Source organism: Ursus americanus, chromosome 11, assembly GCF_024610735.1.
Source record: "Ursus americanus isolate L20-20 chromosome 11, mUrsAme1.1.p, whole genome shotgun sequence".
Taxonomy (NCBI): domain Eukaryota; kingdom Metazoa; phylum Chordata; class Mammalia; order Carnivora; family Ursidae; genus Ursus; species Ursus americanus.
The window spans coordinates 44,110,310-44,136,386 of record NC_142137.1 but is presented as its reverse complement, the minus strand read 5'-3'; the positions used below and the strand labels follow the sequence as shown (position 1 = coordinate 44,136,386).

The 26,077-nt window shown below is 42.3% G+C and overlaps 1 protein-coding gene across 5 annotated transcripts in view; it reads right to left on the bottom strand.

Annotated features, from left to right (window-relative positions):
* Positions 1-3,228: 3,228 nt before the first annotated feature.
* Positions 3,229-26,077, bottom strand: part of TMEM200A (transmembrane protein 200A) — a 69,207-nt gene continuing 46,358 nt past the window's right edge. For 3 of the 5 annotated variants that reach the window (XM_087865482.1, XM_045805565.2, XM_045805564.2), the window contains one exon: positions 3,229-6,262. In XM_087865482.1, the coding sequence (XP_087721608.1) occupies positions 4,771-6,246 (1,476 nt within the window). In that variant the 5' untranslated portion in view covers positions 6,247-6,262 and the 3' untranslated portion in view covers positions 3,229-4,770. Of the gene's footprint in view, positions 6,263-10,181; positions 11,774-22,926; positions 23,849-26,077 lie in introns of those variants that run through there. The other 2 variants (XM_045805566.2, XM_045805567.2) reach the window with 2 other exon arrangements.

Below are 26,077 nucleotides of genomic sequence, written 5' to 3'. Positions count from 1 at the left end.
AAGGTCAATATTCCCTGCTTCAAAGAAGCTCTACCTCTTTTGTCTAAATTATTATGCTTACATGATCGATGTTAAAGTAAATTTAATGTTGATCATACATCAACTTTGGGCCACCTGCCATCACCTAGTATGGATGCCTTTCACCCTGCCTATTAGTCTGCTGACAACTGGCTCAGTTCTAGGGAAAAGCTCCTTTGGTTTTCGGGAACGTATTAGTTCCCTATGGCTGCTGTAACAAAACACAGATTTAGTGGATTAAAAGAACATATAGGGGCGCCTGGGTGGCACAGCGGTTAAGCGCCTGCCTTCGGCTCAGGGTGTGATCCCGGCGTTATGGGATCAAGCCCCACATCAGGCTCCTCCGCTGTGAGCCTGCTTCTTCCTCTCCCACTCCCCCTGCTTGTGTTCCCTCTCTCTCTGGCTGTCTCTATCTCTGTTGAATAAATAAATAAAATCTTAAAAAAAAAAAAAAAAAAGAACATATACGCATTCACTTACAGTTCTGGAGGCCAGAAGTCCATAGTCAGTTTCACCGGGCTCAAGTCAAGGTGTCAGCAGGACTGGTTCCCGAAGAGGCTCTGAGGGGACAATCCATTTCCCCGCTTTTCCAGTGTCTAGAGCTTTGTTTGTCCCATTTCTTGGCTTGTGGCTACTCCCTCCAACTTCAAAGCCAGGATCTTAGCGTTTTCTATTTTCTCTCTGCTTTGATCACATCAGCTCCTCTGTAGTCAAACCTTTCTCAGCCTCCTTCTCATGAGGACTCTTGTGATCACATTGGACCCATATGAATAAGCCAGGATAATCTCCCCCATCTCAAGATCCTTCATTTAGTTAGAGTTACAAGTTTGTTTTGTTTTTTTCTTCCCAGCTAAGGTACATTCACGGGTTCTGGGGAATGGCACGTGAACATTTCTAAGAGGCCTTTATTCATCCTGCCACTGGGGATATATCTGAGGGTGGGATGTGGTTTGGGTGAAGAAGGAGGGAAAGCTCTCAGGTGACACTTTCAGATAGTAATAGTAATGTTGAATGCTCACTATGTGCTCAGCTAGGCGCCATCGTGGACCCTCTATGAGCATCAACCATTTTAATCTATACTAGCCAGGGAGTGGGGCTGGCACTCAGTTGGTATCTACCAGTGGCACAACACTCTCAGCAGTGGCAGAAGCCAGAAAGTGGCAGAGCCAAGTGCAAATCCCGGTACTTTGGCTCCAACATCCATGAGTCTAAACACTGCTCTACTGTGGTCCCTGCCCCTGATTTGAGAAGCAAACTGCTGTGGAGGTAGTGACAGGCAGTGGGTCTTCATCCCAGGGCATCAAGAACCCCGAGCCTTTAGAGTTTGGGCTTTGTTGTTGGTGTTCTTACTCATTTCACTTAACAGTTGAGGAATCTAAGGCTTGAAATTAAGAAATTAATTAAAATTGAATTAAGTGAAATTGAGAGATTGATTTACTCCAGGCTACATAGCTGGAGTAGTAAAGCCACTGGGGGGTATCCTGTGTTTTTCTTACCTGCTCTAGGCTAAGAACATTCACTCAGCTCTCCCACTTCTCAGGGGCACACCTCGTGGTATAGGCAGACTTGTGTCCCTTCCAAATTCATATGTTGGAGTCCTAACTTCAGAATGTCATCATATTTGGAAATAGGTAGGACCTTGAAAAATGTGACGAAAGTGAAATAAGGCCCATAGGATAAAGCCCTAATCCAATAGGACTGGTGTTCTCATAAGAAGAGAGACCCAGAGACGTGCATGCCAAAGAAAGGTTGCTTGAGGACATAAGGAAAAGATGGCCTTCTGTAAGCCAAGAAGACAGGCCGCAGGAGAAACCAAACACCTTGATCTTGGACTTCTAGCCTCTAGATCTATGAGCAAATAAATTTCTCTTGTTTAAGTCATCCAGTTTGTGGTATTCTGTTATGGCAATCCCAGCAAACTAATACATCCCAGGTAGATCACAGGTTTTAGAAACTCTTTGGACTAGAGGCAGCTAGCCCAAGTTCAGATACCTGAGGTTTCCCAAAGGAAGAAATGGGAGTTCCTAAGTAATTTTCAATATTTATAAAAGCCTAAGGGAAATGTACAAAATGCACTCTAACTAAAATTCCACGTTTCATTGTTTTGGGGTAGAATTGCATCAAATCAACATGGTAACATCCACTGTCTCCTATTCATCTGAAGCTTTAATTAGCAACATGTGTCTGATCAACTTAAAGTTAATCATTTCATAAAGTTGACTTGTTTGGGAAATAAAAACATCAGACTTTTTGATGAAGAGAAGGGTGAGCAGCAGTCACTGTTTTGAGTCCCCATTCCTTTATTTGGATCCTCCAAGACCCATGCTGTTTAATCCATTTCAAATTGCTACAGCTCTTTCGGGGGCAAACTGAGCAAATTACATGGCTTTAGTCATCTGTCACATCAGGGGTTTTCAGAGTCGCTGTTTTCAAACTTGGGAGTATCACTGACATTTGCTAGGCACTATATACCTGAAAGCCAATAAAATTTTAAGTGAAAATGATCCCAAGTGTATTAGTCAGGGCTCTCCAGAAAAACTGAGCCAATAGGATAGAGATAGATAGATAGATAGATAGATAGATAGATAGATAGATAAATAGATAGATAGATGTAGAGAGATTTATTACAAAGTATTGGCTCACATAATTGTGGAGGCCAAGAAATCCCATGATCTGCCATCTGCAAACTAGAGAGGCCCAGAAAAGATAGTGATGTAGTTCCAGTCCCAACCTGAAGGCCTAAGAACCAGGGAAGCCAATGGAATAAACCTCAGTCCAAGTCCAAAGGCCCAAGAAATAGGAGTAACAATGTCTGAGGGCAGGAAGGCAGATGTCCCAGCTCAAGCACAAAGAAGAGATTGGCCTTTCCTCTGTCTTTTGCTCTATTCAACCCCTCAACAGATCAGACGATGCCGACCTGCACTGGGGATAAGTTGATGGAGTCAAATGTGAATCTCTTTACTAGCACACCTAGAAATCTGGGCATCCCTTAGTATAGTCAAGTTGACACATAAAATTAATCATCACACAAGGAGAACAAATATGAAAATAGCCTAATTCAATAGGTGGATAGACCTAGCTCCTTAACAGAAGCAAAATAAGAAAGCCAGAGAACCCAATACATATGCTAGAGTATCAAGCACCTTCAGTAGAATAGATGTTGAAAGTTTGAAAAACAATACTTTAAACAGAATTGCATATTTTATTTAAAAAATAATAGCAAATGTAGGCAGAACACAAATTTCTATTAAGAACAGAAGTTTATTAAATGCTTTATAGTAAAATATTGAGTCCACTCTATTATAATACACAAGCTTGGTGTTCTAACAAGTAACATTGACTCAATTCAGGGAAGCTCGTGCTGCCAACACAAGGTGGAATTGTGGGGAGCTACAAACAGAAATATATCTTCCTTCTCCTCTTCCACAACAGATGAATACTGATGCTCAGAAACATTTAGGCATTGGGAAGAACCTGTAAAATTTCCTGAGTATTCCATTAAACAGTTCTTACAACTAAATGTTACCTTAATGGAAAACATGACATTTTCTGATGGAAACATTCATTTTCGTATTTGTTATCTTCAATAATTGAGAGCTATAATCCCCAAAATGTATACACCATAAGAAAGTGTTTGGGGTCTTCATAAGGCTTTCCTGCACAAGGTAAATTTCAAGGCAATTTGTCAAGGACTAAATTTTCTAGAATCACCAAGCTAGTGATATGCAAAGATAAAAAGAAATGTCAAGGTTGGCTGATTATTTTCCAAAGAACAGGATCTAAAAAATCTCGAGGGGAAAGAAGGATGTGGGAATGAATGGATGCTGGATGATAAAAGAGATGGCTAGGAAAGGTACTGAGACTAGTTAGCATTAACTAACCCATAGTGTAGTTTTGTGACTAGTCAACATCTTCTTCGTGTATATAATTATTTCAAGATAGCATTCCTACAAACTAAATTGGTTCCTTCCTTTTTCAAGTTACTTGCAAAGAAATTTTGATTCTGAATATCTAAAGTTACAAGCTAATAGCATTTTGATATTTACCCCTAAGAATACCTGGCATTCTCTGCCATGGCTCTTGAATACATGGTTTCTTGATAAAATATCACTAAAATAGAACTAATAATGAAAAAAGATATACCTACCCAGAGCTCAGGGTACTAGTCACAACCAACTTAAATAATTCCTATCAATGAGCTCATATAGAGCTAAACCAATTGCACCAATTCACATTATTTAGCTCGCCCAGAAACTAGATCTTTCTCCTTTTAAATAATTTAACCGATTTTGAAAAAAAAAGGTTTTTAGAAAATCACACCTAAGATTTGTACTCATGCTCATTTATACGCTTATATTGAGTCTTGGGCCTAAATTTGGTACTTCAGGTCCCCACTTTGGTGCCCTACCTTTTTCGAACTGGATACTTCGTTCTATGCAGATGACCATCAATGAGAGAACTTGAAATAAAGAAAGGGAGCTTTAGTATAGATGGAAGAGTTCTGTGTTCATATTGATAAAAGAGATAATACTTTCAAAGGAAGGGAAACTATAAAATCGTGTGATTATAGAAAGTCCTGCAATCATAAGTAACCCAAACGTACAGCCGTCTCCACAACAGAATTAAGCAACCAGGTCTAACCCACTACAAACCATTTGATTAAAAAGGCTCATAACCCATACTTAAACAAGGAAGCAAGGGTGAAAATAGTTTTAAAATATATAGCCTCGTAAAATGATATATTTTTGAACATTAAAACCTCGTTTCAGAAGTTCCCCGCTTTAGGTTGTTACTCAAAAACTCATCATGTTCAAAACTCAAATTGTTATGAGATCTTGAAATCATGAGAAGCTTCTCCTTATTGGTAAAGTCTTTTTTGATTGCAGCTTGGGGCACAAGCAGCCTCTCCATGGGGTCCTCTTTATTCTCTAGTTTCATGTATCCTTTGCTGTTGCTTCGATCCAACCGAGGCCAACTTGGGTGTTTCCGTTGTTCTGCCTGAACAGTTAGGGTGGAGGGACCCCTGTCTAAGTCTAAGGATTTTGAATGTGACGAGAGCAAATGTAAAGATGTGTTGGACCCAAACTGTCTTCTAGCAGCCCCAGGAGACAAGAGTTGTCCGGCCCCGGGTCCGAGGGCCACAGAGGACTTGTACTGGCTCGACAATGACTCCCCAGTGGAATTATTCCTTGGGAACATCGTGCTGACTGGCTGGAAGGACTCACCGGCATTGGGCAAAGGGACCACGAGGGAATCCATTGACAAATTCCTTGACCTACTTTTGAGGTTCTCCGCGTCTTCAGTGATGTTATCTATACTGGGCTCATCGATAACACAGTTATTAAGTTTGATCACAGGCAATGTAAAAGCACTGATGGACGATGACACAATGGATTTGGTTTCACATTTCTTAGGGCCACTGGTCTTATCATCAGTCATCTTGGAGGGAGGTGGGTAGAGGCCAAAGACGGAGACGGAGCTGTCCGAAAGCAATGGTGGCATGAGATGGCCCAAACTCTTATTTTCGTTGAGCCCAAGCTCATCCTCCTCGACAGAGCTGTCCATCCGAAAACTGCTCCTGAAACCCGAGAACGAGGCGATGGTATTTGCGGCCAGCCTCGAGGCACAGGAGCTCCCATTCTGTTTTACTTCTGTGTCTCCCATCAAACCAGTGTAGATGCCATTCATATGCTTTTGCTCCTTGATCCGCAGCGTGTGGATGTCGATGACTGTGGAATAGATATCCCTCATGTGTATGATTTTGGTTTCTTTGTCACGGTTCTCATGAAGAATGGCATTAGCACAAATGAAAATGAAAATGCCAATCCCCATGGTGAAAGGGCCAAGCATTTTCATTTTATCAGAATGCAAATGTTGCTCAAAGAAGCGGACCACCACGCCACCTTGGTTCCGAATGACCTGAGTCTCGTTGGTTGACAGGGTCGTCTCAGCATCAATAAAATGTTCTTTTTGGGGCCAATATCCAAGGACCGCCATGGCAATTCCTACAATGGAGATAAGCACTCCTAAAATGAGGAAGAAACCAGATGGGGAATAAAGCCGGATTTTGCCTCGAACCACCACGACATCGGCCTGAGGCCGCCGCCGGACCGGTTTCTTCTCTTGGGCAGTAGGCGATGGGCTGAGGCTGACATGATGCTGTGACCTGGCCGAGTCTTGCCTTTTCAAGGCGGCCAGGCCGGTTATCACTCCACCGGTTGCTATCATAGCTCAGTCTTTTGCTCTGAAAAGAAGGAAAAAAGATGATAATCTAATAGGTCCCGGGACACGCTCATCAGTTCAACAATTATTTATATGGTTTTGCTTTTGTTGTTTCATATAATGAAAAGGGGCAGAAGAATATCTTTTTAATTAACATAGTTTGGGTAGAAGTTTTGTTTATTGAATAATGTAAAATCCTGGAGATTTCCTTTATTGGCTGAACTGATGTCTCTATTATTAATGAAACATGAGCTGAAGGTATATTTTACTTAAATAATTTTTCACTTATATAAGAAAGTCCCTGGTCACAAGGTTCTCTCTCTCTCTCTCTCTCTCTCTCACACACACACACACACGTGCCATCTTTCATTATCTGTGTTATTTTAAAGAAATGGGAAAATCTGGAACACTTAATAGGCCCCACACCATCAAACCCTAGACTTATAAAGAGAATACATTCCAGCCACTCACAGTTTAAAATCCACTCTTGTGAAAGTCACCAGTGAACTCTTAACTCCCACATTTCATTCTCCCACTCCATTCTCCACCTCCTTATTTCTCTGTGTCCATGAACACTGCTGACCCCTCCTCCTTCCTTGAAACTCTCTCTTCTCCAGTCTTTTATGATCCTAAGTCTGGCTCTTCCCTGACCTCACTACTTCGATTTTGGCTCATCGTCGCTCACCTACACGTAGACCACCTTCCCCTGAGAGGCCTATCCTTGACCTTCTTCTCTTTATACCCTCCTTGGCATTCATATGCGTTCCTACCCCTGCCACCATTACATCTGTGCTAATGATGTAGCCCGAGCTCCCATTTCACCTCTCTGCCTCGCCACCGGGGGCACACGTACAATCACGCACCGCTAGCAAAGCTGAGCTCACCTCCTCCAGTACTGTTTGACTGTCTGACTTGCTTAATGTGTCACTTCTTAGGTTTGACTCTTCATAATTACCTTTAACTCCTCCCATTCTTTTTTCTTTCATCTCCCCATCCGGTTCTAAATCCTAGAAACATTCACTAACTGATGTCTCTCAACTCTACCCTCCATTCCAATCCTACCCCTCCCAGCCCAGCCCAGGGCAGCAAGCAGTACCTCTTCCTAGACCATTATAATAACCTCCCAGCCGGCCTTCCAAACTCCAATTTCTCTTCCTCCAGTCGAGCTTATATGCTGAGGACAGATTAATTATCTGATTAATTATCCTCAAACACAGCTCTGAAATTGTTTAAAGAGTGGAATCATGGATAAAGCATTCCCCATTACCTAGCAGGGTTAAATCTGGGATTTCAGACCCAGGGGATTTAGCTTTATCTCTAACTGTCCCCTTTCATTTACATAAAACTAAAACCTAACAATGTTCCCTGTACTTCATACCGTACTATTTCTGTGACTTTGTTAATAACGTTTCATTCATCTAGAGTCCCCCTTACCCTCCACACCACATTGCACATATTAACATCTGGCTTGTCATCAAAGCTCGTACCCCACTTCCTTTAGAAAGCCTTCTTTGACTCATTCAGCAAATTCCACCCGAGCCCTCATTTCTCAGTGCATTTTAGCAAGTATTCTATGGTACTTGTTTCATTATAACGTCTCAGTTCTTTCAATTCTTGTGGCCAAACATCAAGTTCAATTCATATTTTCATTACCAAAAACATTCAATAAAATCACTTGCACACAGCCAGTGTTCGAGAAACATATGCTAAAATGTTCAATAAGAGAGTAATTCTTTTCCTGAGGTTTGCTGGATGACCACCACATTACTATACTGACTTTTCTAGTGAAAAATATGAACAAACAAAATTAATACCAAAACAAAAAGCAACATGTTGTGAGTTGGTAAAATATTTGTCATTATTTGTAAGAATAGTTCTCAAGCTGCCAGATCTGGATGGTAGAAAACAGAGGATATTTTAGGACTCACAAGGTCTCTGGCAAATTTTTGAGAGGGTTTCTTCGCAGCATCAAATCTCATCTTGTGAAATTGAGCTCTCCTTTTGAATCGCTATTTATGGTTTCTGAATTGAGGTTAAATAACCAGGGTTGTGGATGGTATCTACGCTTTAAGCTAGTTGAACAAGCTGCTGAGTAAATCCAGCCTTCACTGGAATTATAACTAAGATTAAAATAGTTTAATGCTGGAAGAACAAGCTATATTGTAACCCATAGCGTTAAGTCTAGGAAAGTCATCAAAGCACACATTCTGCAGTTCAGAACTTCTCCTCAACCTCGGCTACCACGGAGCTTAGTGTCAACCTATGTTTTCTTGATCCCAAAACAGTTTCAAATGTTTGAACAAAACAATTTGATGAGCTAGAAGCCATCTAACTCAGTTATTTCCATGTGGTGGGATGAGGATTTAGTTTGCGATCCTTCTGAACAGAATGAAAATAAGGCAAAGGCTTCCATCTGGTTTGAAAGCCACCACCGTGAACTACCATTCCATATTGAATCCGAGTCCACCTCCATTTGTTAAAACATTTCTGCTAGCATTGCCACTCTCCATTCCGGAGGCTGACAGAGGAGAGGGGGCTGGAAGAAAAAATCAAATTTGAGAAAGATGGAGCAGGATAGGAAGGCAGAAAAAAAGTGACAATGAGTGGGCTTTGTGTGCAAGCAAGCAAGTTAGACTAGACAGGAAGGAAAAGCAAGGGCAGTCTGTGTGAAAACTTACAGCAAATGGAAGGAGAAAAGAGTCCGGGTGGAGTTTAGAAATAAAGAACATGGTAGGGGGAAATGACTTCTTCAGTCAGGCTGCCCTGGCCAGGCCCAGACAGGGGCACCAGGGCTCTCAAGGATCAGCAAGCTCAGGGTAGGTGCCAATGTCCTTCTTTAGTGATCTGTTGTTCTGACTAGGCCCAAAGTGACGCGGAGGGGAAAGCAAAGGTGCTTAAACACAGGCGCTGCTTCAAAGAACTTGAACCCCAGTGTAGGAGCTGGTCTATCTCTGTAAAACAGAATTAATACCCCTAGGATGAAAGTTGCTATTATGGAGGACTTTTACAGCAGCTTCCTGCAGGTGAAAGCAACTTTCATCACAGCGAAAAGTCGAATGAATAGTATTTCAGGTAAGGTCAAGAGAAGGCAAGGCTGGAGCCCAGAGCCCTGCTCTGCCTCTAGCCCCCAGCTCAGCACTGAGGGAGGAAACCAGGTAAGGCTTGAGAGGAAAGGGAAGGCCAGGTCTTGGAAGGTAGCAGGTGTCACTCTCAAGTGCCTGAATATTCTGTTCATATGTGATGGGGTTGGAGTAGGACACAAGTATTCTTGTTATAATCTTAGGAAAATTAATCTCATCCTGTAGACTGAAGCAGTGATGAGGGACTGACACTGGGAACAGCAGAAAGATGCTAATGGCAGTTCTGCGATAAGAAGCCTGGGGAAATGAAAAGGTGGAGGGGGTACTTGCACAGGGCTCTGCCCCCCCCAAACCACAATGTCAGCTTGGTTTATGGTGTTCAGTCTATGCAAAAGCAGCCTAAATCTTTTTTTTTTTTTTTTAATTTATGCTGCAAAGCCACATCCCCTCCATCTAACACTTGTATTACTGTGTGTGTGTGCGCTCAACCTCCCAGGGCAGGGCTGGGACTTATTTCCTTAAAGATCCAAGAGAAGAATGTTACTGAATTTCGTTCTATTAACTTGGGCACAGACTTTGTGCTTCCCAATCTCTCCAGATCCAAAGCTTCACCTAAACTTTTGGAACTTGAAGGAAGCCCTGTGGTACTCCAATAGAGACCTCCTCCTACGTGGGTGCTGTTGGCTTGTGTAGCTAGTCTCTCGTATAATTAGTAAATGCCGAAATGTGAGATTGCAGTGATGGCACAAGACTCAAAATAGGTTTTCTGGCCTCAAGAATATAATGATCAGCAACTACCTTTTTGAGGAGGCCATTTGACTAGTTATAAATAAACCTAACTAGAGGGTCAGCCACACTCACTTTCCATATTCTCCAAAGAGGTATCATGATTTTGTCAGAGGTCAAACTAAACGACAGGTATGAATACAATCGTCATCTGTTGACAACCAAAAAAAAAAAAAAATTAGTTTGGGTTAACTTTTAGCTACTTATTCATCAGCCTATTTTCCATTCCCAGTGCTCGTAAAGCAGCCACAACATTGCTAGTCACAGCTATCGAGATGACCAGCTTACGATTTACATGTGCCCCTTCTTCCTCACTGTGCAAACCAGCTTCCTGGTGGGCTGTCTCTGGGCCTTCATCATCTTACCCATTCATTGTCGATCTCAGAAATCATCAGGAGGGACGCAACCTCGGTGGCTACCTTTTGCCTACAGATGTGGACTCTTGCACTCACTCGCGCACCCCGTTCTTGTCTACTCGCCTACCTGGAGCTCATCTTCCCTCTGGACCATGCTTACTCTACCCTCTCTGCCAAAAGCTCTTTCTCCTTGACTGAGCAGATCTCTGCTTTGCATATCATATATTAACCCCACACCATCATGTCTCACCGTGAGGCTTAACCTCTCCTACTCTTGCTCTGCTAATCATTTTAAGAGCCTGTTGTTGTCCTTCACCCACATGACAAGCTTAAGCACATTGTGGAATTGGCTCTTCGCGGCATTCATCCACACCTAGGAGTCGCATCCTCAGGGAAGCTTATTCCTGTATTCGTATGTCCTCTTCTGACCACACTGACCTACTGTTCTGACCACAGTGTGCGCCTCCCACACGTCAGATGTGGTTCCAGATGCATCCACACACTCCCATCTGAGATAATGAGTAAGTATACTTGCAGAGTTGAGAGACGTTGGAAGTCTTTGAATCAGACATTCCTTTAACCAACTAAGGGCCAGGAATGCTGTCTAAGGTCCAACAGGGAAGCAGCAGAAAGAACAGGAATGGAATTCAAGTTTGCAGACTCCCAGGCCCAGTTCATTCTTGGTTCAATATTCCTCTTCCTATTGTTTTTCAGGCTATCCCCATGCCTCACAGAATGCCGGGAATGTGATAAATGCTCAGCAAGTTTCTCTGTTGACCATAAATTGACTTGCGGAATGCCAGCCTATGACTGAAATGTGCTGGAGACCAGGGCACTGCATAAATAACATCCGGTCCTTGGTTTCAAGGAGTATGGAATCCAGTCGGAGAGCACTAAAGTACATATCTAAAATGAAATGAACCAATTGCTGTGATGATGGCCTTATACCGGAGAACGCTCTTCCACACTGTCTGGAGGAACCGGGGTGGGGGTGGGGCTCCAAGCAGCAGCAATGGAGGCTTGGCGTATCCGTAGGAGTTTGCCATGCAAACAGATTCGAATTCACTTGTGTTCCTCGCTGTTTTACAACGGTCCTTGCACTATGGTTTTTCCGCATCTTCTCAGCTGAAGGATGCTTCTCGTCCTAAATATATTTGATATTATCTTACTTCTGTGTTTTTTATCCTTATCTCAGGTTTTAAAAATTCACCAGAATGTGAGGCTATCTGCCAAAAGGAAGTAAAAATTAATCTGCGCCTTCAGGACCAAACAAAAACATTATATAAAAAAACCCCATGTGGTATCCACAAATGTGACAGATGGAAATATTTTCTGTTCAAGCTAGAATAGTTTTAGGACTTTCTTCCCAGTAGAGACATTTTAAACTTTCAGCCTGGGATTTTTAATCTATATCTTTACCAGAGTTGGAAGAGAAAATGCCGATGGGTGACTAATAGTTCAATTGTATTAAAGTTTAAAAAATAAGAATAGAGTAGAAATCATTTTTTAATGTGTAACATAACGGTTTTGCACATGGACACTGGAATCACAGAAACCTGATAGCCAGGCAACCTTGGACAAGTGTGGTTTTTTGTTTTTTTTTGTTTTTTTGTTTGTTTAAGATTTATTCATTTATTTTAGAGAGAAAGTGTGTGAGTGTGCAAGCAGGGGGAAGGGCAGAGGGAGAAGGAGAGAATCTCCAGCACACTCCACAGCGAGCACGGAGACTGGCACAAGGCTCGATCTCATGACCCTGAGATCATGTCCTGAGGCAAAATGAAGAGTCAGATGCTTAACTGACTGAGCCACCCAGGCACCCCTTGGACAAGTTCTTTTAAATTCTTATCAGTTCTTGTATCTGTAAAATGGCAAAAACCTTCTTTAATACACAGTATATAGTGCACTGGAGGCAGAAGACCAGGTGGGAAGGGCTTGATTTCCTCCACACCACTTAACAGCCACAATTGAAAAATTGACTCAACTTCCTGGAGCCTCGGTGTCCTCATCTGAAAAATGGGGACAGAAACCGTACCTGTAAGGTTGTTGTAGAGCAAAGGAAATATTGAACACGAAGCATAACTCAGTATCTGGGAACTAAGGTCTACGTTAGTGACGTTAGCTGTGTCTATTGTAAGGTCATGGTAAGGATAAAATGAAGTAATATCTATGAAATGTTTACTGTAGTGTGGATTGTAGTAAATTCTCCATAAACAATAGCTATTTTTATTAACTCTTCATTGCTCAGTACCATTAACTCTTTCATTGTTCTGCTAGGCAAACCAAAATATCTTTTAATATACTAAGTGAAATAATTAAAGATGGCTCACTGTGCGTGGAGAGGAAACTATGATTGCAAGTTTGAACTGGAACTTAGAGTCAAAAACTGTCTGAATGGAGACTGCGTATTTTAGTGTCAGAAGCATTAATAATTTGGTAGCTATGAAGAAGAGCCGTGGTAATGTAAAAGAGAGGCAGGTGAGGGATTATATAAAGCACGCCTTTCTTTTTCATTCTATTTCTTCGGATTTGGAGACCTGTCTTGAGACAAAAAAATAAAAGCAATAATAAAAATTAAGTAGGAAAACCCAAGCCAGTTCATCTGATGTTTTTACTTATCTTAATGATGCAGTTGAACCAAACACACGAGTATCTGATCAATTCTGCAAGCACCGTTCTGCTTCTGTTGGGACCCTTGGGCATAAAACAGACTGAAAATGAAGAGGAATATGGGGCTTGGGGGTAGAGGGACTAGAGAATTTGCCATAAGGGTGATATAAAGTGAAAATTGCAAAATGTTAATTTTGTGACAAGAGGTTTAAGCTATGATTTTGCGTACCCTGGAAGACCTTTGCTGATCTGCCTTGGAGAGAAGGGTACCTTAATATTCAATATAATTCCACAGCTGCATGAGTGCTGGAACCAAAGGGAGGTACAGAATTTTTTATAATTAGCAGAATGATACTCAAGTCCTTACATATAAAATACCACTTTATGGTTAAATACATCCTACGCATGCAGAAAATGCTAGAACACAGAATGGGCTTGGAAATCTATACGTGTTCTTTGTTACTGAAGCCAGCCTGGCAAACTGTAAAATATGGGCCCAAATCAATTACAGACTGTGTAACAATGACACAGAACAACTGCTCTCCCAGGACTAAAAGCCATGAAGCTCACAGAACACAAAAGTCTTCAGGAGGCCAAATAACAGATCCATAATGAGCTGTTAGACAAAACCCTGCTGAGACCCAGTGGGAGACATTTTCTGCAAGAACAGAAGAAATTACAAGCCTATTTCCCCCAAAGTAAAAATATGCTTCCTGCCTTGTACCCCAATTCTTCAAATCTGGACAAGCACTTACAATGACTACCACACTCCCCGTTCACGGTGTTGCCAGGCAGGAAGTCGACTTGAAACGGATGCACAGAAACTATTGCTCAATAAGTCACAGATTTACTAAAATGCAGGAGATTAGCTGAGATATTCCCGGATAAAGAGCTGAAACACTTAAAACCCCAGGCTGCACTTTGTGTACGGATTTCTCTTTGCCAGAAGAATATCTGCAGTTACTTCGCTTAGGGGTACAGTGGCAACGTTTTTAGAGACAACATTGGTAAGGGAGACTCCAGTATTAATATCCTTTCCAGTGACTTTAAATGCCTAGAAAGTCCCCAACACACTGTTGACATTCCTATAGGACAAGGGGTAGACTGAAGCTTGGTAGTAATTTCAGTTCTACCATCTCCACGTTCTGGCAATGTCTTCTGTATGTCCACCAGCTCTGCAGGTAATGCAGCTGGGCCAATACTGGTAAGGATGCCACACATCTTCCTTTCTTCTCTACTGCAAATGAGGAACCATTTCTCACCAGAGCAAAACATCGTCGAAATTAGCAATCAGCTGTGTCATCTTTTAATCCACAGTAACATACCGTACATCAAGTTTCTTATAAGGCTTTCCAAACCATGGTAGCTCAAGGCTGCCATGAAGCATTTGTAAAACCCTAGGAACATGTTAGGAAATAATTCGAATCTCATCATTCCCACTAGAGAATTTCTTTTCCCCCCCAAGTGCAACTGGAGTAGGATTGCCCTTCAGACAAGGGAGGAAGAGGTGTGAGAGGTGGCCTCATGAGAGAGGGCAAGACCAAACTCCTCGCCAGTCACAAAAATGAATCTCTTCAGCTCAGAAATACAAAAGTCCTTTAGCATTAAGGAACAGACTCTTTAGAGAAACTCCAGTAAAGGAGGCAGGGGGGTGCATGTGACTATTTCTATTTTCGTTTTCCTCATCTTTTCTCCTACTTGTACAGGCTAGTGGCAGCAAGGTGAATCAAGGAAAACAGATTTTTAGACTTCCAATTTAAAGAAAGTTTTGTTAGTCAGTCTGTCCTTCTCCCTTCCTTTCCCCTCTCCCATCTTCCCTCCCCTCTGTGTGGAAGCTACTTGTGCTCAAGGTAAAAATCTAGCAATACAAGGTGAAGAGTAAGTACCTCCACCCCTGGTTTCCCTAGTTTCCCCCTCCTAGAGGTCAGCAGAGTGTTGGATTTCTTGTAGCTCTTTAAGATGTGGGAAGAATGTTTTCTCATTTGGTTTCTTAAAATTGATTTATGTGAACTCTTTACATATTGAAGAAATCAGCTCTCTCGTAGGGATATGCCTGGTAAACACATTTAATTTATGTTTTTGCTTCTTTTTTTATTGTGTCCTTTATCAAACAGAAAATTTCAATTATATATGGTCAGCCTTATCAGTATGTTGATTAATGGCTTCATAGAATCATTAGAAAGATCTTCTTCAATGGAAGGTTATGTTAAAAATTCTCCCATGTTGGGGCACCTGGGGGGCACAGTTGGTTGGGCACCCGACTGTTGATTTTGGCTCAGGTCATGGTCTTGGGGTCGTGGGATTGGGCCCTGCAGTGGGCTTCACGCTCAATGCAGAGTCTGCTCTGCCCCTCCCCCCTGCACACTTGTGTGGTCATGTGCACATGCACGCTCTCTCTCTCAGGTAAATAAATAAATCTTAAAAAAAAATTCTCCCATGTTCTCTTCCAGTAATTTTATGTTCTAGTTCTCTTACATTTTAATTTTCTCATGTATCTGGATTTGTGTGTGTGTATAAGAATACAGGTAGGGATCTAACTTGCTTACAAGAAATAAATTTCTCCTCCCTTGCTTCCAAATGCTACTTTCACTGCATATTAATTTCTTATAGTTGTACTATGTACCAAATCTCATATGCATTTTGGTCAATATTAAGGTTGACCATTCTGTTCCATTAATCTATTAATTTGCCTGAGCCAAACTGATTTGATTACTATTCATATTAAAATGCATATTTCGATACCTGATAAGATTAGTTTATTCTCATTCTCCTGCATCAAAAGTTTCTTGTCTATTCTTACACAATTTATGCTGCCTATGAACTTCAGAATTTGATTTTTAAAAATCTGGCATTTTACTGAGACCCTGCTGGATCTCCACACAGATACAGGGAGAACTGGCACTGCTATGCCACAGCAGCGTTGTACCGCAAAGTTTTCTTTTATGTCGTCGTTTTGTTTTGTATTTTAAACACAGATCTTTCTCATTCCTGTTACTTTATGCTTCTCGGGTATTTTGTCACTGAGTCTCCACTGCATGGCAGCACGTTTTCTGTCACTGTCATCTCTGTCTTCAAGTGGCTGCCATTTGGAAGTAGGAAGGCTATGATTTGTGTGCATTTATAAGCTGCCTACTGAACTTGCTGACTGTTAAAAAAGTTTTTAGTTCATTCTCTTAGGTGTCCTAGAAGGACAATTACATCACCCAGATATATTTTTGCCTCCTCTTTCCCAATTTTAAACCTACAATTGGCATTTTCTTTTTTTTTAAAGATTTTATTTATTTGAGAGAGAGAGATAATGAGTAGTGGGGAGGAGCAGAGGGAGAGAGAGAGAGAGAGAGAGAGAAGCAGATTCCTTGCTGAGTAAGGAGCCTGATGTGGGACTCAATCCCAGGACCTGGAGATCATAACCTGAGCCAAAGGGAGATGTTTAACTGACTGAGCCACCCAGGTGCCCCTACAATTGGTATTTTCTAACTGTACCACCTAGGACCTGGACAGCTAAGGTAAACGAGTAAACAATAAGGAGGCGTGGCCATCCTTGCCTGGCTCCTGGATTTAATGGGAGTGCCTATGGTTTCACCACCGAAGAAGTACTAGTCAATGACTATTTTATGTAGGGTTTTTACTTAGATTCTAGGAGACAAAATGCATTATGTCAGAGCTGCTGCTGGATAGGGACACAGAGGAAGGAGAAGGAAAGAGGAGGGGAAGGGCAAAGGATAGAAAAGAGGGAAGAAAGAAAGGTGGGTACCGTGGAGGAAGAGAAGGAGAACCATGTTCTGGGGGGAGGGATTATGGATTATTAATGCAATGTTAGCTACCTGAAACCATGAATCAGTTCTATATATTTTCTTTAAAATCCTTACTTCTTTCCATATCATCTTTTAAAAAACTATTACATAAGGTAGGAATTGTCCTGCTGGGGATGCTAGCGTTTCCAGATCATCTATAAATCCTGACTGATCTGACTGATTATACTAGCTGAGAGGGGAAAATCGAGAATGATAAACTGCATATGATGTCAGGAATAGAAAAAAAAAAACTGGAAAGAGTGTGTAGCAGAAAATGCTTTCAAGGGAGGTTTAACCTAACAGCAGCAAAGGATGGAACCATGTTTCTAAAAACACCATATGTGCATATCTCCGCTTTCTACAAGGGTAGGGTATGTGGGGGTCATGCCTGAGATATTTTTAGCTTCAAATATCTGTTACACTTTATAATGGTTTGCTTCACTGGTAATTTCCTGTGAGAGAGGGCAATCCAAGAGAAAAATGGACAAAAGACATTCATAGTCCAGTCACAGAAGGAAAAAGTACAAATGTCCAGGTAGCAAAGGAAAAGAGCAACCCGACAGGAAAGAAAGAAATGCCGACTAAAGCAATTTCAAAAGTAAAGATAGACCTTCACTTACTAATTGATAAAAAAGAAAAAGAGGGATTGATTCTGTCCATTACTGGTGGGGTGTAAAGCTGTCAGTGAGAGGACACATTGGTACTTCCCTGCAGTTAGTTTGGGAGTGACTTTCAACAGGTTAAGTGTCCATTCCCTTTGTCCCCGCCTCCCCCCCCACCACTTCACTTCCATGACTACATCCTTTAGAAAGACGTGCGGAAGGATCCACAAAGTGTGCGTTCAATGCTACGGCAATGGCCAAAGCTTGGAATCACTTACGGGTTCATCACGAGAAGACTGGCTAAGGCAATCATGCTGCATCTTTACAACAGAATATTACACCGATATTTAAAACAGTGAGTGTGTACCAATGAGGAAAAATAGTTACATCATATTTTTTAAAGATTTATTTATTTACTTTACAGGTCGGGTAGGGGCCGAGGGAGAGAGAGAATCTCAAGCAGACTCCACACTGAGCATGGAGCCTGACGCAGGGCTCGATCTCACGACCCTGAGATCACGACCTGAGCCAAAACCAAGAGTCTGATGCCCAACCAACCCAGCCACCTGGGCGCCCTATTTACATCATATTTTTGAGATTTTTAGAACAGAAATATAGAGTGAGATCCTGTTTATGTCACCCATACAGAACATGTGTTCATATACGCACTGAAGGGACGTGGAGGGCCACACCACTGCGAACAGTACTTATGTGTCGAAAAGAGGAACGCTCGCTCTACGTGCAAATTATTAATCTTTTTGCAAGGAGAACACACTGCTTTTATTTCATTTCCACTCTGGAACTCTAATGAAGTACAGAACCAAAGGAAAAAAGAAAAAAAAGGATGCTTAAGCTTACAAAATAAGAGTAAAAGGCAGAGTAACCTGGTATACATTTGGATAATTTGGTGGGCTTGCTGATTTAAAAACAGGTGTAATTTTGCCTTTGAAGCAAAAACCCAAAACTAGAGAAAATAGAAAATGGCTAAAATCACTAACCAGACTAAATCAGAAATTCAGGAATGAAAGACTCACTTACAATACATCCTAACAGTGAAGGACAGAAAGCAAAGGTCAACACCTGCATTTCCCGGGTGCAGGGTGACATAAAGGATGAATTTGGAACGGGCTTCTATCTTCAAGAAATCTGTAACCTGGGGTATGCTCACGGATAATGCTGTGCATTGTAAAGCAAATCCTTTCTCAGGGCTCACAGACTCCTCTGTGCCTGGGTCATCCTGAATTACTCACACGGCTCCCTTCTGGCCTTCAGAGGGGCTGGGGCTTTCCTCTCTTTCCCTAAAGCTCAGTCCTCGCTGATGAGCTTCAGTTATCTAACCTGACAACTCTGATTCACTCATGGAAACAGGCTTCTGTTGGAGATTAGCCTGCGACTTCAGAATTATTATTCTCATCAAGCATGTGGCCAGAGGCTGGACAGAGGTCTTCAGGCTTCATTATGAGGGAAACCGGGTCTGGGGCTCCGGAAAGGGTGCCTCCACTTAACCTGATTTGCATTCATCTCCTCAAAGAGATGAAGAAGCAAGGCTGGATTTTATTTAATTTTCATGCCCTGAAATTAGATCTCTGTTCTGCCCCCTCCATTGACCCTGTTTCATCCTTTGTGTGCGGCACGGCTCTGTCGTCTACAAAGACCCAAGAGTCATCCTAGAGGGCGAGGATCTGTTTTGGCAGGACCTCGCGGCCGGAGTCAGTGTGGTGGTGGTAAGGAGAAGGTCCCTTGTACTCAAGGGTTACCCCGTGTCTGCCCTGTCCCTGCTTAATCTGAACACAGACAGAGTATATTTACGTGGGACTTTTCTTCAAGCATGGACATCCCTGGGGCTTATCGAACATGAGTTTATGCCAAGGTTGAGCCATCCTCTAAATTCACGTGACTTCAATCTGAGTTTTAAAAATGCTTCCATCGTGATGATATTCATCAAAACCAAAGACTGATAGGGTTAGAATGATGAGTTTTTGACATGTATGTGTTTAAATGAATACTTTGCAATAGTTTATACTTTTGATCCTCAGTGATATCCAGCCCACCGACAAACATAACTTGCTTTAATAGTCTAGTGTTTCCTAGATTTGCTAAAGTTACAGGCTGAACCACAGATTTTATCGGTAGCCTTTTGGAGATGAATCAAACATTTGTTGGCTTCTTCATACATTGGCTCATTAAATCCTCACAACTCCGAAATGTAGGCTGTAGCTTCGTACTCATGATGTACAGGTGCCTAACACCCCCTGAGAGCGGATGCGCTCAGAGTCCAAGGAGATGCCTGAGTTAGGGAGCAGTAACTATTCCCCAGGTTGGCCAGAGCGAGTTCTGCACACAACCCCTGCAGCCGCCTCATTACTTCTGAACCGGCTGATCTTCAAAAGGAAAGTCAGGGAGGGGATTGAAGTAATTGTTGAGCTTGTTCAGACTTCAGTATTCTTTGCTTTACACCATTTATTTATAGGGCATCTGGGTTCTTTTTTTATTACTTTTGACACGATGAAGAAGACTCTTCTTTCTTCCTAAATCTATAGAAGATAATGAAGTCAAGTAATTAAATAAATCAAATCATATTCCTAATTCTTCCAGAACAATGTTGATAATTTATTCAAATTTCTCATTCGCTTTGGAAAGCAGAAAATCCCACTCATCTCTAGTTAGCACTGCTTGGGCTGCTTTTAATTCAGAAAGCCACTTGCAGTAATTTCAACCTTCAATGCTCCTTTATCCGAGGATCCACGCTTGTGACGCTGAACGTTCACTTCTGCACTAAGTATTTGTTGAACACCAACTACGTGCCAGAGCTCCGCAGTGGATCTGACACCCTCTGTGCCTTGGTCGGGCTCCCAGCCTAGAAGCAGACCGCCAAGCACAGACTAAGACGCACTCTAGGCACAGTGACGCAAGTACTTATGGGATACAGAGAAAGCCAAAAGGAGCCAGTGACCTTAGAGGGTGGGGGCCAGGGGAGGGAATAAGCAGGAGAGGTTTCATAAAGTAGGTGACCTTCACTCTGTCATCAAAGAAGGGAGGAAGAAAAGAAGAGAGGCAGGGAGAGACTCCCAGTAGAGAAAACAGAGGGAGGAGAGCCATTAGTACAGCACGAATGGACTTGCAGAAATTCGGGCTGGTTGGGGGTTTAGACCTAAGAAGCCTCCAAGCAGAAGAGAGAATTCAGCGGTAAAATCTCCGAGTTTCACTTGATGGAGACACCGGTCATTGTCCTCACAGCTCCCCCGTCCAGCCCCACTTGCTCTCATAAACTAGTTGAGGACTGTGTATCGCCTGAAAGGTCATTTTAGGATTCGTTCAGATTTAAAAGGAGTCAAGCTGACTAACCTAAGCTCTACAACCTTACTGAGATCAAAGTAAATATTAGTTAAACGGTGACTTTTTAAAAATGATGAATTCCAGAAAGAAAGAAAAAAGTTTTACGCTGAATCTTTTCCAAGACAACAGCCAAGAGGTTCAAATTATATTCATCTGGAGACTTTAGGGGAAAGTATGAAAATTGCGAAGGAAGAATGAAAAATTAGAAATGGGAAAGGAACTAGTGTTTATTGAGCTGTGATATTTTGTTAGGAACTTAATATACACTATTGTATTTAATCTTCAGAAAAATTCTGTGAGGGAGGAAAAACTGTACCATTTCACTGAGACTCAGAGAGGGTAAGTAATTTGCTTCATGTCACACGGCCAGGAAATAGAAGAGCACGGTTTCAAATCCAGATCTGTTAAGCTCCAAGAACATGTGATTTCTCCTTCAATCATACTGCACATTAACAGAATGAGGATAGCGGAAGGATGAGGCATGATTGCAAATGTTGAGAGAAAACAAAGTTGAGGGGAAGAAGGAAGAATTTATGCTTATGAGTTTAGAATGCAGGGAGGAAAAATATGTTATTTAAAGAAACAACAAAGTATGTCATTTAAAGAAAAAATGTTATTTCAAGAAGGAAATCATAAGCATCTCTGACTTGCACAGCAGAGCACCACGTCCTCAACAACTTGCAACCGTGGGTGATGACAGAATGAGTTCCATTTCCAACCTCTGTAAGAACCCACTTCTATGAAAATTATCAAAGCTGTAGGTGAGAAATAAATTCCTCAAAAAACCACAAAACACAAAAAACAAAAAACCACCCAAAACTATATCGCTCCATGCATACGTAAGTCAAATATTCCAAAAAGCAAGTAATGGTGGCAACCCTCAATCTATTTCATTTCATTTTGAGGCACACTCATCGGAACGCTGCTACAGATGTGACCAGAACTAAGGGAAGGGTACTTAAAAATGACCCTCGCACCCTGAGCTGATTCGAGCATATTTTAAACCCAATCGGTTTAGATTTTATTTTTCCCCTACAGTGTCGTATGTACAAACTAAGGAAATATCAGCAAAAGCTTTGTCTCTCTTTAGAGGGTAAACTGGCAGCATGTATTTTTTCCCCCTCAATTATATTAACACAATGATTTGACCAACCAATTATGGTAACTCAAACAAAGGAATACTAGTAGTCATTTCAAAATGTAGAAAAACATTTAATGACAGGAAGAAATGTTCAACAAATATATTACCTGAATATCAAAAGCTCTATGTGATAAGCAATCCCATTGATTTTAGAAATAGATTTCACATACTAACACACATACACAGCCGGACAGCAGGCACCAACGTGGACACAGCCGTCTACACTCTACAGCCGGTCGAGCCACACAAACGCCTCTGTGTAACTAGAGGCACACCGAAAAAATATAGAGAGAGAAAATGCCCAGATAAGCCATTTGGAAAAGAGTCACTCTACTGTCTCACTAAATACAATTCTTAGTTTCCTCATCTAATAATACATGTCCCAAATAGAAGATCGTTTAAAATCTAGACTTCCATTTCTTCAGGCTCATGTGTGTCTTTATTCTCCAAAGTAAATTACTTTGTGGTTACATCAAGATCAGTGTAAGAGCTACAGCTATGAATGTGCAACTTGACTCAGTCAACTAAAGGAGAAAACTCCTTGTGCAAAATTGCAGACGCGTTAATTTTATATTCCATCCCTATAGCTGAAGGAACTTCTTCACTTCTTTCAATGATTTCAAAAAGGCCAACTGGCTAACGAGCTAGATACCAGGAGTATAATAAAAACACTCATAAATTTCTGGAATAGCTGATCAAAGGGTCCGAATGTCTTTGCTACAAGGAAGCCGTCCCTTTACTATTCTGACCATAGACAGCCTTCAGAAGTGTGGGGCAGGCAACACCCTCGGCTTCCCCTCCCTCCAGAAGGTCTTCTGGGAGCAGACGGTTCCAGTGCTTAGCAATTCATAATCCGTAACAATCAAAACAACATTTGGGCAGACACATAAAAGAGAACACAAGTATTATTATATCAGAAGAGAAATAATTAGGATCATCCCAACAGCTCAAAAGCAGCATAAAAAAATGAAGCAAACTCAGTACCTGAAAAGCAAGGAGGTCCAGGAGCACTGGAGGCACCGGGAGGAAGGGGCAGGGACGGAGCTCAGAGCAGCGCTGTTCATGCTACCGCCCCGTGGGTGTAACTGGCGAGCTGGTTGGAAATGCGAGTTCATGGGCCCCCTGCCACCTCCTGAATCAGAAATCCCGGGGATGGGTCCCGCCGTCAGTCTGAACAGGCGGACTGCCATGCCTGTTGAAGTTGGAGCCACGGAGAGGCAAGAATTTCCTCAAGAGACCCAGCCTCTACTCAGATACAACATCGGGGAGGGGACTGTGTCTTCTAAAAACAGGGCTGTTTTTCGGGGGCGGGAAGGAGGTGGGGAAGGGACTGCTCTTACTAGAGAAATAGACTCCAGGCAGCCGTGTCCAGCAGTGCTGCGGGATCAAGGGTCTCCCCTTGCCCCCAGAGTGGTCACGGCCTGGCCGCGAAGGATGGAAGACATGAGTGGGAAGGGAAAGGCAATCAGCACAGGATTTCAGGATCCCATGCGCTAAGAAAATGCCCCCTTCTGCTCTCTCCGAGCCTGAAATTCCTTCAAATGGGGACGATTGTTGCATATTCATTCTGTTCTTCATTCACTCGGGGACGGCTACGTTCCAGATGCTGCCGGGGCGTTGAGGACCCAAGACTAAAGGAGAAGAAAGAGGACTCTGAAAACCGAGAGGACTTATTTTTGTCTACACCGCTCGCTCTGACTACAACCTGACCTGCTTACTCTCAACCTGGAACCAGGGTGGCCGTGTGGTGGCCGCTTCACAGAGCGCAAGGAAAGGTGCAGACCCGGGGCTGCGTGCTCGAAAATAATGCACTCGGCTCCGTAGAACGAAATGTGTCATTCCAATCCTCTGTTCTTTAGCAGCTTCTATAAGCCACAGATTTTCCATCTGGAGAGAAAAGAATAACTAAGAACTGTGAACGTAAGTCATCTGAGTCGTTACGCTTTGTCCGTGGAGGACACTGAAGCGTTTCCACCCTGCGAGCTTAGGCAGTTAGGCAGCCCTATTTTTTTTCTCTACACAGGCTTTATTTCAGAAGTTTCCTTTTCTTAAGGGACACTACGGGTGGGGCGCCTGGGTGGCTCAGTCGGTTAAGCCCCTGCCTTTGGCTCAGGTCATGATCCCAGGGTCCTGGGATCGAGCCCTGCATCGGTTTCCCTGCTCAGCAGAGAGCCTGCTTCTCCCTCTCCCTCTGCCTGCTGCTCCCCCTGCTTGAGCTCTTTCTCTCTCTCCCTCAAATAAATAAATGAAATATGTTTAAAAAAAAAAAAGGAGGGGGACACTAAGGGCAATAAGTGGAAATAAGCTTCAAGTTATCATTACTAATGAAGTTTATAACCAATGTCAGTCATAACAATCCCTAACATTTATTCGGTTCTTGTTAAGGTACCAAGCATTGTGCTTAGTTGTACGTTCACTGACTTAATCCCCCTGACAGCGCTCCTAGGGCCAAGGGGTGGTCATTAGGGCTGGTCATCAACATTCCAATTCTCCTTCCAGGCCCGCAGACCCAAGAATGGATTGCATTTTCTCACCCCTGTGAATCTAGGCAAGAGAAGTGGTTTGCCTTGGTGACTGAAATGTGAGTGAAGAGACATGTGTCCCTTCCTGCAAAACCTTTTAAAAGCCAGTGTGTCATTTGCTATGATCCCTTCCCCTAGCCATGATGGCTGATAACGCGCCGGATGGTAAAAAGTCAGTCATCTCAGGTTCTCGTGTAAGGGTGCTGTGGAAGAGCTGCGGGTCAACCCACAATGGACATGAATAAGAAATACATCTTTGTTATTTTAAATCACTGAGATGTGGGGGGTTTCTCACTGCACATAGCCTACCTAATACGGCTAGGTTCTGCTAGTATTCCAGTGTTTCATAAAGAAACAGGGAGCCGAAGAGGCTAAAACATGACTTAAATGCAGAAGGGTATTGTTATGGTAAAAAAAAATTTTTTTTCAAATGCCTGACCCTCTAGCTTCAGGAGCCAAAGGCAGTTCATTAGCTGATTTCTCAAAGATTCCCTCTTGTGGTTCCAGTTCATTTTTCACCAAACTGATAGACGATACTATCACGTGACTAATAATTGCTCAGAGATTGCCCTCACCTACAGAGGTTAAACATATTTCCCACTGTGACTCAGGTAGTATGAGACCAAAGGAAGGATGCAAACCTACATCTTTCTGACACTAAAACCTATGATTTTGTCACATCGCTACATTGCTTTTATGGCTAAAGGTATCTTGAAAAGGCTAAAAGTTCTGGTCCTTAATAAACTGTAAGCTTTTTATTTTTTTAAAGATTTTATTTATTTGAGAGAGAGAGAGAAACAGAGAGAGAGAGAGAGAGAGAGAGAGAGAGAAGCACACCCCCTGCTGAGCTGGGAGCCTGCCTGTGGGCTCGATCCCAGGACCCTGAGAGCATGACCTGCGCTAAAGGCAGATGCTTAACCGACTGAGCCACCCAGGCACCCCAATAAACCGTAATCCTAAGATAAAAATTTAAGTTACCACTTCAAGTTTTTATTTGTAAAATTAGAATGCTTACCCTACCATTCTTAATAGGTTGCTAAGAGCTAGGTTGAGTTAACAGGGTTTGCAAACTACACATCAATAAAATCAGAACTGGTAAATACTGAAACTTTTTAAACGTTCATTATTAGGGATAAAAATATTTCTAAAACATAACACTTCAAAAAAAAAGTAACACTTCATTCCAGGTTCCTCAAACAGTATTAAACATAATTTAATTTTCTCTTGATGTCTCAGAGTTGTTTTGCTCTGTTTTGAATAGGATTATCAACTATGACATGCTTTTGTGTGATACTCTGAAAGCCTGGTGAAAAGCCAAGGTCTTTCCCTAAAATGTTTATGATCGAGAATGGGAAATAACTTTTTACAAGCATCACTGTGTCACTAGGTGGATGTGATTAGCGCTGTCACACAAGTGACGGTCCCCGGAAGTCCGGAGGAGGGTGAGGTCAGCGTGCTGTTGGCTGACACTGCCACTGGGAACACGGTTACTACAACTACTCTGCACTACCCAGTTCTGCGTGGGGCCTGGTCCTTGGAAATGAGAGAGCCAAGTAAGTAAGTTTACCGATGCTATGTGCAAATTAAAAGCAAGCAAAGTTGGAGTGAGACTT